Here is a 12,583-nt window from a genome sequence, read left to right as displayed (position 1 = left end):
TTTACTCTTTTTCCAACAATATATCTTTATATTTGTTGGAAACAAATTTATGCAAAGACAATTTTAGTAAGCTTTGCTCAAAATTGTTTTATTTATTCATTTGCCTAAACTTGTTCAAGCTTTTAAACATCTACCTGGTATGAATCTTTTGCAGTTAACCCACCATCAGACTTGAATTTTACAATTATAGATGAACATAATGTTCAAATGTCATGGAAAAGGCCACCAGATGAAATAGTGGGTTACAGAGTAACTGTGGTTCCAACGAATGGTGAGTTTTGTCAAAATTTTTAATGTGATTACATGTTTTGAAACCTTGAGTTTATTTTCGCCTATACATAACTTAGGTATGAGAGTAGTCATTAAAATATTTTAGAAGTTAGTGATCAAGTCTGGGTAGCAGCAAAGGGCATACAGTAAAAACAGTGATTTTTCCAAGTCAGAGCTGTTCTTGCCATAGTGTTTACCATCTGGGACTGCAAGTAACAAGTTTTGGATGCCTTTGCTTGGCAAGGAGCACAAGCAAGGTAGAATCATCACTTTGCTCCTCTTCTATGCTTTCACCTTAAGGTTCAAGAATTGTGTTATGTTGTGTAAGATAGCCATTATTCTATTTCACTTTGAGAAATAATCAGTGTTAAGTGATATTGAATAAGAACAGGTCATGGTTTGTTAGATGATAGTACATTTTGTATGTGCATTTCAAGTTTCAAGTTTCCTGGAATTTATTAAACACTTTAGCAATTTTATTCATTATAAAAAAAAGCATATGAAAGCCTGAAACAAAGTTTATTGTTTCAATATTTATAGTTTATGAAAACAGAAAGTGTATAATTCTAAAATTATCATTGGGCTAGAGATAGATTACTGCCTGTTGCATTTTGTTTTACAATCAGCATATCAATACTATTGGATTTTAAGCCTGCATTGAGTGTTTTATATATTTATTGCAGATGGACCTACTAAAGAATTTACTCTTTCACCTAGCACTACCCAAACTGTCATATCAGATCTTATACCTGATGCAGAATATGTTGTATCAATAACTTCATATGACGACAGAGAGGAGAGTCTACCTGTTTTTGGTCAGCTGACAAGTAAGTAGCTGCAGTACAATTAGAAAGCCAATTAAGATAATTGAACGGTCATTCACAAAACTTGGCTTTGATCCAGTTCTCCAACAAAATTGCTACATACCTAAGCTCTCCTTTGTTGGAGTTGTCTGAACTAATGGAAAAAGCCATTAGTCCTAATAGAGGCAGAGAAAACTGCTGAATTCAAGGGGAAGATGACCATTGACCTCAGTAACAAATGAACTGGACTGACATCCTGTGTGAGAAAGCAAACTATATTCATCAAATAATAATAAAATGGGACACAATATATCTAAGTGAATACTAAAATATGGAATTTAAGCTTTAATAATTTATAGAACATAAAATAAATGTAATTAAATAAAAATGCACAGCAGATTCTTTTCTATGACACCTTTTGTATCATGTCTCAGGCTTCACAAAGAACCATGGGAAAATTACTAATTATCAATACCCCTAGGTGTTAGAGGGGGGTAATACTGGTATTTCTTCCAGGCATGCCGCAGTTAATTTTAGAGAAATTACTGTACAAAAGGTACAAATACAGAGGATTCTTAGATATTTACATTTTCTGTATTTTGTCTCGTCCTGAATACTATGTTGTCAAACTTGTATATTCAGTGGTGTATATTCAGTACCTGCATCTATGTTTTTGTGTTCTGAGGCTTGTCAGATGTGTGTCTCTAATTCCTTATGTGCTTTTTGTTGATGTTCAAAAATTTCACCCTATTTCCCCCATTCATTCTGTCTGTGTTGTGCTTTGTGTAGTCCAGACAGGCGGTCCAGGGATACCAGATGAAAAGAAGGTTGAGGCTCAATTACAAAGTAAGGTGCTTTGCTTTTCAACTTCTCTGACATTTATCTGAGGTCTAGCTCACAAAGTTAAATTGTGCTTCTGTGTTACCTACCAAAAAACTGAACTTGTAAAGTTCTGCAGAGTTAATAAAACTTGTGAAGGGACTGGGATAGAAGGAATTTATAAGCTGCATTGAAAGATTAAGGTGCAAAGTTGGTATTGAAACTAGGGATTTCATGCAACTAACCTGAGCAAGTCCATGAGTGTCTTGGTCCTATTAACAAAATGTGTTGTGCTGCGTATAAAAGGCTTTGCAGAAGAACCTATGCAGCTGCAATGAGAAACTGAAGATGCAAGGCACAAGTGGTAGCAAAATAAAATTTTTCTGTGACATCAGATCATTGCGAAAAGCTTTGTATGGGTTTTTTCATCTTTTGTGGCATAACAGATCTTGTGGATTAGCATGAGAAGTGTCTTGAAGCAGCTACCTTTTGATAATGCCTGTAAGAAAACTCATATGGGTATTCACTTATGTGAGTAATGTTTCCCCAAGCAAGATACCCCAGATCAATATTTTAAATATCTATTTGCTTTGCCTTTTACCTTCTAAGTTTCCATTAGACATTTCTTGCTGATTTTTAAGGACGCAATTTCTCATTTGCTAATAGAGTTGGTTTTCTTTTTTTTTCCCTGTTGTGTTCCAGGATGCTCCATAAGTGCAATGACAGATTTAGTTTTCCTGGTAGATGGTTCTTGGAGTGTAGGAAGAAATAACTTTGGATATATTCTGGACTTCATGGTTGCCCTTGTATCAGCTTTTGATATTGGGGAGGACAAAACAAGAGTTGGAGTTGTTCAGTACAGTTCAGATACAAGAACAGAGTTCAATTTAAATCAGTATTTCAGAAGAAGTGATCTTATTGATGCAATTAAAAGGATACCTTACAAAGGAGGCAACACAATGACAGGTACAGATTTATTTATTCAGCATTTCACTTCATAGTTCAAATTTGCTTTAAATCCTAGTTCATACAAGTGTAATAAGACACAACTTGTGATACTGATTTTAGGTGAGGCTATTGATTACCTTGTTCAGAACACCTTCACTGAGTCTGCTGGAGCAAGAAAAGGCTTCCCCAAAGTAGCAATTGTCATTACTGATGGAAAAGCTCAAGATGATGTAGAAACTCCTGCAAGAGAGCTTCGCAACATAGGAGTTGAAGTTTTTTCCTTGGGTACGTTGAGTTTTTCTAATGACTGAAAGATTACCATTCATGAAAAGTTAATTTATAAGAATAGCAGACTGTGTGGTTGAAGAATTCAATTATGCTTCTCTTTTCATGTGTATGCCTTGAAATGGGTCATTTGTGCCCTCCAGAGTGGAACACACGCATTGTGTTAATTTGATGGTAATTATGTAGGTCCTACATGGAGATTAATATGAATGACTTGCATAGTTTCAACCTTGACCTAGTTCTTGACTTACACCACAATATTTTCCCTGGTTGAAAATCGAGTCTGCCACCTCATTTCATTAATCATAATTTTGTAGTTTGATTATTGATCATGCCAGAAGGCAGAACTAATTTAAACTCAGCTTCATCCCAGGATGTTTTGATACTTCACTAATACATTCACAGGTGTCTGTATTTTATGGCTTCTTAACACAGTCATGTCTATTGCAACTTCTAGGTATCAAAGCAGCAGATGCAAAGGAACTCAAGCTAATTGCATCTCAGCCGTCACTGAAGCATGTGTTCAATGTGGCCAATTTTGATGGAATTGTGGATATACAGAATGAAATTATCTTGCAAGTATGCTCTGGTGTTGATGAACAACTAGGTGAATTGGTTAGTGGAGAAGAAGGTGAGACACTTTGTCAAAAAGTATTTATAGCTTCAGTTTATTCCAATGTCTATTAAAGAGGCTATCCCTACTTCCTTTGCTTTCAATCTAGAGTTTCAACTGTTGCCTCACTTAGCAAGTGTGGAAAACTGGTCTCAGTTTTGTGTCTTTAAATGCAAAGAGAACATGTGATGCAGCAAATATGGAACTGCTCCGTTATTCCATTGTTTCAAAGGCAACACAGTGATGTGCAGTTATCAGGGTCAGTTTGGACACAGGCATCACTTCTGTGGAAAAAATGTATTAAAGGGAAAAAGACTTCTTGGTAAAGGGTCAGAGTATGTAATAGATTAAGAACTAAAGCATGAAAACTGGAGAAAATTGAGAAATAAAAGACATGAAGCTGTATCATTGCAGCTTTCTCACCCTGTAAGGTTTTAAGTAACTGATTATTCTTTGACAAAAATGGCAGTAGAGATGACTCTGCTATTGTAGTACTCTGCTCAAGTCTGCATTTGTTCACACTTTCTACTGTGTTCCTGTGAGTGTAGCTTTCACTTTTGGCTGAAGTAGTTTTAGAGCTGGGCAGCACTTCTCCTGGAACTTCTGCTATAGTTGGGGGACCACAAATGCATTGTTCATATTTCTGCCCTCTCACTGATGTCTCATTTGGAGACATCAAATGTCCTGTAATTAATTTCTGTCTATTTATGAAAAAAAAAAAAAAAAAAAAAACAACCAAAAAAAACCAACAACAACAACAAAAAAAACAAACCAAAAGTGATTTCTAGTATAGATCAAGCAAAAATAACTAAACAGGAGATTCTTATTCCAGAAATAGAATCTGTTGAGAAAATATATTTATAATTGTAACTAATATTCTGGATTTGCTTTCGATTTCTTTCAGTGGTGGAGCCTCCCTCAAATCTGGTGGCCACTCAGATCTCCTCAAAATCTGTTAGAATCACTTGGGATCCATCCACAAGCCAAATAACTGGCTATCGTCTGCAGTTCATTCCAATGATAGCTGGGGGAAAACAACATGTACTGAGTGTGGGTCCTCAGACTACTGCTCTGAATGTTAAAGATCTCTCTCCAGACACAGAGTATCAAATTAATGTTTATGCAATGAAAGGACTGACCCCCAGTGAGCCAATAACAATAATGGAAAAAACACAACAAGTAAAAGTTCAAGTGGGTGAGTTTGGAGCCACCTTATTTTCAAATTGTAGCTTTTCATTGATGAAACCTTTAATGCTTGTTTTAATATCATACCTTTATTATTTTTGAAAAACAGCTTTGCTTGGATAGTTCACTTTGTTTATAAGCAGTTGTGTGTGATACATGAACTACACATATGATTGTAATCCTTTGTGTCTATTGAAAATCTGTTTACAGTGTTTATTCTTTTTCTTTGCAGAATGCTCACGTGGTGTGGATGTAAAAGCTGATGTTGTGTTTTTAGTGGATGGTTCCTACAGCATTGGTATCGCAAATTTTGTAAAAGTAAGAGCCTTTTTGGAAGTGTTAGTTAAAAGCTTTGAGATATCACCTCGAAAAGTACAAATAAGTCTTGTCCAGTACAGCAGAGATCCCCATATGGAGTTTTCTTTGAACAGATACAACAGAGTGGAAGACATAATTCAGGCTATTAACACCTTCCCCTACAGAGGTGGATCTACCAACACAGGCAAAGCAATGACATATGTGAGGGAGAAAGTATTTGTTACCAGCAAAGGATCAAGACCAAACGTGCCAAGAGTCATGATTCTTATCACTGATGGAAAATCGTCAGATGCTTTTAAAGAACCTGCAATTAAGCTGAGGGATGCAGATGTAGAAATATTTGCAGTTGGTGTGAAGGATGCAGTGCGTACAGAATTGGAAGCAATAGCATCACCTCCTGCAGACACCCATGTTTACACAGTGGAAGATTTTGATGCTTTTCAAAGAATATCATTTGAACTTACACAGTCTGTCTGCCTACGAATTGAGCAGGAACTGGCTGCTATAAGGAGAAAATGTAAGTAATTACTGTTATGTAGAGGAATGTAGAAAATTCAATGAAAAGGGGATCCGAACCAATGTTTTGTGCTTATAGTTACCTAAAGAATTTATATTGATGAAATTGTCCATATACAAATGATAATTTTAGTAACTGGGGGTATGCTTCTCATTTTCAAACATATTAAAAGCAACAGGTGAAATTAATGGATAAATGGAAATGAAAAAAATATTGGAGAAATTTTTCCCCCATCCCTGCTAGCTATCTAAAAAGCTAATAAAATGTATGTCTATTGAAATGACCTTAGTGGATACGCTCTGCTTTTGCACTCAGTCTTGAGTGAAACAGTTACCAGAGCATTCTTTTTTCAGCTGTACAAAATGAGGTGGCAAGTCTAAGCTTATCTTTTAGATGTTCAAAGGCAATGAAGTAATGCCAACAACACTAGAGAACAATTTAATTAATTTTTAGAGTAAAATTAATGGCTTAGGCAAGACAACTTGAGACAGCAGATTTGAGGTGATAGTGACTGCAATCTAATTGTAAAGACTGAAATGAAGTAGCACATGAAAGTCTTCACATGCATCCAAATTAGGCTAGCATGGACAATGTTTAACATTCAAAAGTTTTCTAAATGGACAGCTTTTGGTCAGATGAAGTTACTTATGATTAGTTGCACCCACAGTGTCCCTACCTATGCTTAGTAAGACACTAACACTGAAGAGTCCCCAATGTTGAAAGCTCCACTCTCTTTAAAGATAAGCCTTTTGTTTCAGGATAGCTTTGAGGAGCAAACCAGCAAAGCAGCCTTTGTTTTAGAACTTTGAACAGTTTTAAGATCCCCACTGTTAGGCTGACTAGGCCAAGCAAAACAAGCCCAGGATGTCAGATTTGTATTTGTGCCTTGTGTCAAATTCCTTGTTCCCCACTTGACTTCATTCCTGAAAAAATACTGGGTTTTATTTTGTCTTATTTTAATCTGGATCTGAAAAAAAACCCAACAACTTTCAGTTTCCATTGAGGACATAATGTTATTGCTGTTCTTTGGACATATGACATAGGGAGCCCAACTTGATCATTAGATTCTAAATTAAGTTTTCATCAATATATATTCTTTTAGATGAACTGTTTTCATTTGATCTAGAAATCACTGAGCTGGTGCTTCTGCTTACTGTTGAATGATTTTAGGCAGCCTAGATATGATCTTGAAATTTGATATATGTAAGCAAGTATAGAAAACAGATACTGTGCACATGAAACAAAATATCTGTTCAATTAAAATAAACCAAATAATTGGGGAATATTTATTATTTATTTTAGAAATTTTGTGTTTAACTTATTCTGGCAAGTATGCCTCATATGCACATTTTTATTTCCATACAGCTTATGTACCTGCAAAGAACATGGTCTTTTCTGACATAACATCAGAGAGTTTCAAAGTGAGCTGGTCTCCAGCTGGATCTGAGGTTTTGTCCTATCTCATTAAATATAAAGTAGCAGTTGGTGGAGAAGAATTCATTGTTTCAGTACCAGCTTCAAGTACCAGCTCAGTTCTCACCAATTTACTACCTGAAACTACTTATGCAGTCAGTGTGATTTCTGAATATGAAGATGGTGATGGCCCTCCCTTGGATGGAGAGGAAACCACCTTAGAAGGTAGGATTTCCATTATTCTCAGACACGAGGGGGTCATATGTTCAAATAAGAATTTGCTTAGCTGGAGAATGGGTAAATGAGGAACAGCCAGCTAAGGCTGAGAAGCTGTACTGCCATGCAGGATGAGAATAAACATAGCTGTATCTCAATGCAATCAGTAAGGATTTAAAATTCCAATCATATACAAGCATTAATTTGCTAAGATTGGATTTTGATTTTCGTGAAGGTTGGATAGATACTGTGTTCCTCTGCAGTGGCCTCCTTTCAAATGAAATAGTGTGTTCTGCATATTAAATTCTGTGGCATGAATTATTGTCAATACAGAATCAAATTGGACTAGATAAACATTGTAGATCCTTTCCAACTGAACTATTCAGTTCTATTCTACTCTATTTAATAATTATGAGACTGATGCAAGAATGCATGCTGACTTCAATATATTTAAAGAAAAGTGTGTTCCTATGCAATTTGCTGTGTCTACATCTAATATAAGACCAGTAGAAATCTGGTTTTATATACAATAGACTTAAAAGGGCTTTAGTTTTGGTAAACTGTTTTTTTAATCAGAAATTCATTGGTCTGATGTAATAACTGATTCAAAACTTCCATTGATGTCAGTATGTGTTTTATGTGATCAACGGCCCGAAATTTAAGCATGGTAGCTTTACTTTTTCTTTATGGAGTTGCCATGATGCCTTTTTCCTGATTGAAAAGAGCAGCATAATTTCTATTTCTATTTCAGTAGATTTGATTTTCTATTCCAGTAGTTGAACACTCAGTCTACTCTAAATCATGCTTTTAAAAATATTGATCTACTCTTTCATTATTCCATGCTGTCATTTGTGACCTTTGGTGAAATAAATGGTTCCAAGGGAGCAAAAGAAACAGCATGAAGATTGGTTAATTGCTCTTTCCTCTTAAGACTGATAGAAATAAACACTTATAAAATATCTTAGTTTGGATGTTAAGTTTGGAAGATACAGATTTCAGTGTCAGTGTGCACATTTCCATGACTGTACATCAGAATATTTTGGCCAGACGTAATTTTCTCTTAGGAAAACAGACAAACTCTTGATGGAACATGTAGCTTGTGTGCATAGGGGACAGGAGAAGAAAAAGCTTTAATAAAAATAATCTGTCTTCCCATTTGTAACTGATACTACCTTAAATAATTATTAACATTGACCTGATGATATCCCAGCATGTCTCAGAAGACTGAGTTCATCTACAGCCATGTAAACATCAGCAGCTTTCCATGCAGATCTAGCTAACAGTTTGAGCCAGATGGCTTTTTTGGCAATTAACTTTGATTTCAGGCTTTTAAAGGATTTGAAGCTGAGTATTGTGTTTCTGATTAATAGAAAACAAGTTTGTTTTTTAAAACAGGGATTATTAATTACTACACTCTTAACTTTGAAGAATAATACTTATGGAATATAGATAGCAAACAACAAAAAACCAGTACTTTTTTTCCTTAAGTGATAATGCTATGTACTGCTAGGCAGTGTGAAGTACAGTGGATTTGTGTGTCTGTTGGAAGAGTCAAGTCTTGTTTGGTGTGCCCACTGAGTTTATCTGAACTTCTGTAGCTTTTGTCAAGGAGCAGATTAAAGAATTCACCACAATTTTCTTTAGTTTCTAGGATAACAAGCTATTCCTTTGAGTTAGAGACTAAATTCAGAAACTGTTTTTAAACCTTAGATGCAACTTATATTGCAATGAATATACTTTTATTTGAAAAATTCAACAGAAATAGAATTGATTTGGTGGGGTCATTTTTTTTCTGTTCCTTGTTTGTTCTTGCAATAGGATAGCTGCCTGTGTGTAGTCAGATATATCTGACAAGTGCTGTTTTCCACTTGTGAGTGGAATGAGTACGGGAGCAAATGGCCACAGTAAGAAAACTTACACCCTTTGTTATGTTAAGAAGCTTCCTCACTATGCCCAAATGTCCCTTACACAGTTCAGTTCTGCTGTTACCACTAAATGCAGTCAGACTGTCAAAAGTGTCAGAAGCAGTTATATAAATTGGGGTGAATGTACTTTTGGGGACAACTTTGTTCCACTGCTGAATGTAATTATGACCTTATATTTTCAGAAATGACTAAAGGTGTGTGTACTCTAAAGCAATAGGAGGGCAGTATAAACAGTTTTGGTAAACTTGATGAGCTAACAGAACAATTGGCATGGTTTTGCCTTAGATACTACTTCACTAAAGGCAAATATTTACAACTTACATGTGTATATTTTTTGTAGTTAAAGGTGCTCCTCGAAACTTAAGGATAACAGATGAAACTACTGATAGCTTTGTAGTTGGCTGGGCTCCGGCTCCAGGAAATGTCCTACGGTACAGGCTTGTTTATCGACCACTTACTGGAGGAGAAAAGAGACAAGTGACTGTCTCAGCAAATGATAGGTCAACTACTTTGCAGAACTTGATCCAAGATACAAGATATGAAGTGTCTGTTGTTCCTGAGTATCAATCTGGGCCTGGGAATTCAGTGAATGGATATGCAAAAACTGATGAAGGTACATGATCAATGCTGTGAACATAGTAAGCGTGGGGAAAAACTCGCTGCATATTGATATATTCATACTGAAAGGAGAATATACCATATAGTCCATATGTATTATTCTAGATGAATAGAGTTATAACATTGTCCAAGCCTAGCTGAAAGATGACATAAGACAATAGAATTTAGCAAAATCACAGTATTTCATTTTAAAATGCAGTATCTTGAACATGATATGGCAAGGTGACTTGGGCGAATAATCAACTTGTATGTTTAGTTAGTTGTCCCCGTGATTCTTCATATTGTCAATGATATAAATTACATACCTTATATACCTTTTGAGCAAATTCAGACTCTGCACTTTGTGCTGAATGTCTAGCAAGAAATTAATGAAACATTTAATTTTCTTAAGTTATCACTGTAGATTTAACATATGTGAAAATGCATGACCTTTTAACATGTATCACTCCTTATTTATTAAACAAAATCCAGAGAGTACAGACAGTATGACTGTTCTGATCATTGTTGAAATGTCGCTGACCCATGAAAGTTTTCATCAAAAAGAACTCTTTAGGAAACCAAAATGTGTTGATTTTACGTTTAATTTGTCAGCTTTGACTTGATTCTGAAGACAGTGACTTCAACATGGATCTTTGTTGAATCAGAGCGTATCTAGAGGTGCTAGTATGTAAAAGTGCTCCAGGACTGAACTTGATTTAACAGGAAAAAAAAAATTAAGTAGATTTTATTGTGCATTTGTGCCTAAGGAGGGTGGGGATGGGATTGTACAGTAAAGGTACACTGTAGCAGTGTTGGTCCAGCCTATTATTTTTTAGCATTACTTTTTAGCATGAAATCCTATGTAGTGCTAACCTAAAAGATAAACCAAGAAATTAAGCTTGCTTCAACTTGTTTTCAACATCTTTTAACATGTGCAGTCCGAGGAAATCCAAGAGATTTGAGAGTTTCTGATGCTACGACATCAACAATGAAGCTGTCTTGGGGTGCTGCTCCTGGCAAAGTGCAGCAGTACTTTATAACATACACTCCGGTCGCAGGAGGTGAAACTAAGGAAGTGACTGTGAAAGGTGACACTACCTCTAAAGTGCTGAAAGGCTTGGACCAAGCCACTAGGTATGCACTGACTGTGTCTGCCTTGTATGCCTCTGGAGCAGGAGATGCCCTTTCTGGAGAGGGAGAAACACTTGAAGGTAATTATTTATTGTTTCTGTTATTATTTATTCATTTTCTGACCGATGTTTATGGTTTCTTAAAGTGTCTTCCCAAGTTTTCTGTAGAAGTAAATATCTAAATGAAAAATAGACATAAAGACACTTTACATGGACTTTCCAAATCTTCTATTCTCAAAGAAAAAAAAGTGGGTTAAATCACTGGTTGTGGAGGTGAGTCTGTCTCTTGAAAAAGTTGTTGCCAGAAGCACCAACCACAATGGACTGTTCTTCCACACCAGCCTCCATTAAATATTTTGTCTTATAACTATAATCTTCCAAGCAGTTTTAGTGGCATATTATTCTTGATGTAGCAGGATTAATTAATGGGGTTAAAGTATCTTATCCATTTGAAAATTTGCAGCATATTTACAGTATTGAGATTGAAAGATGTTCAGGGTCCTTTTCTATGTCAGAGAAACAACACATAGTCTTAGGTATATGGAGTCAAATCCTGCTTCTAACAAAGAACCCGGAGCTGAGCATAAACGGAATGCTGGCAAAAAGCATAAGTCAGACCCAAAGGGTTTCTTATAAGGAGGAAAGGCTGTTCGTTCTTTGACACTGAGCAGATAATTTCCCAGACTAATTCTCTGTGAGCATTCTCAGTGTGATCTGTAGATTGTCAGAGGATAGGGAAAGCTGCCTCATAGGCCTTGAAAGGAAGTGTGACTCTGCTCTGTGCTGGCCAGGGATGCACTGCTTAAATCTGGCACTGCAGCTGCGTAGGCACCACACGTGAAAACATCTTGTGGATGAATTATGTGGAATTAAGGTTTGTCCATTGATGCTAATCAAGTTACAGAAGAAATATACTCGATTCTCAGTTTCTACATGAGTTCAACTTTGTGTTTATGACATAGGTTAGGAAACAATCCAGAAAACTTATGTTAAATAGGAAAATATAAAATAATAATAGAAAAATAATTTTAATAAAAATAATAAAAATAAAATAATTTAAAAAATCAATTTCAATGATTCACCGATGTGCTGAATTCTTCCTACTGCAATGTAGGCACTTTAATGCTGCCATTTACAGCATGGGCTTTCCATGATTCTTGTTTGATTGATGAAGAAAGGGAAATACTTCCAGTAGGCAGATAGTCCATCTGAGATCTCATTTTTCCTTCAAATGAGCATTTCTCTGTCCAATGACTATACAAGGAGTAAGTGAGAGCTCTAGACACCAACTGCCTGTCTGTCCCACTACCTGAGACCTGCTTACTCTGATGGATGCAGCTGTCAGAAGAGCAGGCACCTTGCAGTTCATGATGAAAGTTTCCTAATTTCCTAACTTCCTTGCTTTCCCTACCAATGCAAGATCCAAAAGGCTCCTTTTGTAGGAGAAAAGAGCCTGTCTCCTGCCCAGAACTTTGCTGAGATCAAGGTAAATGAGATCAGGTATCAATAGTCTGCCCATGCCCTCCAGAAAAGTCAGAGATAAT

The 12,583-nt window shown here is 36.0% G+C and overlaps 1 protein-coding gene across 3 annotated transcripts in view; it reads left to right on the top strand.

Annotated features, from left to right (window-relative positions):
* Nucleotides 1-12,583, top strand: part of COL12A1 (collagen type XII alpha 1 chain) — a 100,091-nt gene that overhangs the window by 11,165 nt on the left and 76,343 nt on the right. For 2 of the 3 annotated variants that reach the window (XM_066315025.1, XM_066315027.1), the window contains exons 1-5: nucleotides 4,663-4,933; nucleotides 5,156-5,758; nucleotides 7,124-7,396; nucleotides 9,653-9,925; nucleotides 10,848-11,120. In XM_066315025.1, the coding sequence (XP_066171122.1) occupies nucleotides 4,756-4,933; nucleotides 5,156-5,758; nucleotides 7,124-7,396; nucleotides 9,653-9,925; nucleotides 10,848-11,120 (1,600 nt within the window). In that variant the 5' untranslated portion in view covers nucleotides 4,663-4,755. Of the gene's footprint in view, nucleotides 1-154; nucleotides 272-953; nucleotides 1,098-1,862; nucleotides 1,920-2,594; nucleotides 2,859-2,960; nucleotides 3,126-3,582; nucleotides 3,757-4,642; nucleotides 4,934-5,155; nucleotides 5,759-7,123; nucleotides 7,397-9,652; nucleotides 9,926-10,847; nucleotides 11,121-12,583 lie in introns of those variants that run through there. The other variant, XM_066315028.1, reaches the window with a different exon arrangement.

The sequence above is a fragment of the Sylvia atricapilla genome, chromosome 3, assembly GCF_009819655.1.
Source record: "Sylvia atricapilla isolate bSylAtr1 chromosome 3, bSylAtr1.pri, whole genome shotgun sequence".
In the NCBI taxonomy this organism is placed as follows: Eukaryota; Metazoa; Chordata; class Aves; order Passeriformes; family Sylviidae; genus Sylvia; species Sylvia atricapilla.
Note: the sequence above shows the minus strand (reverse complement) of the source record. Positions and strands in the feature narration are given on the sequence as shown.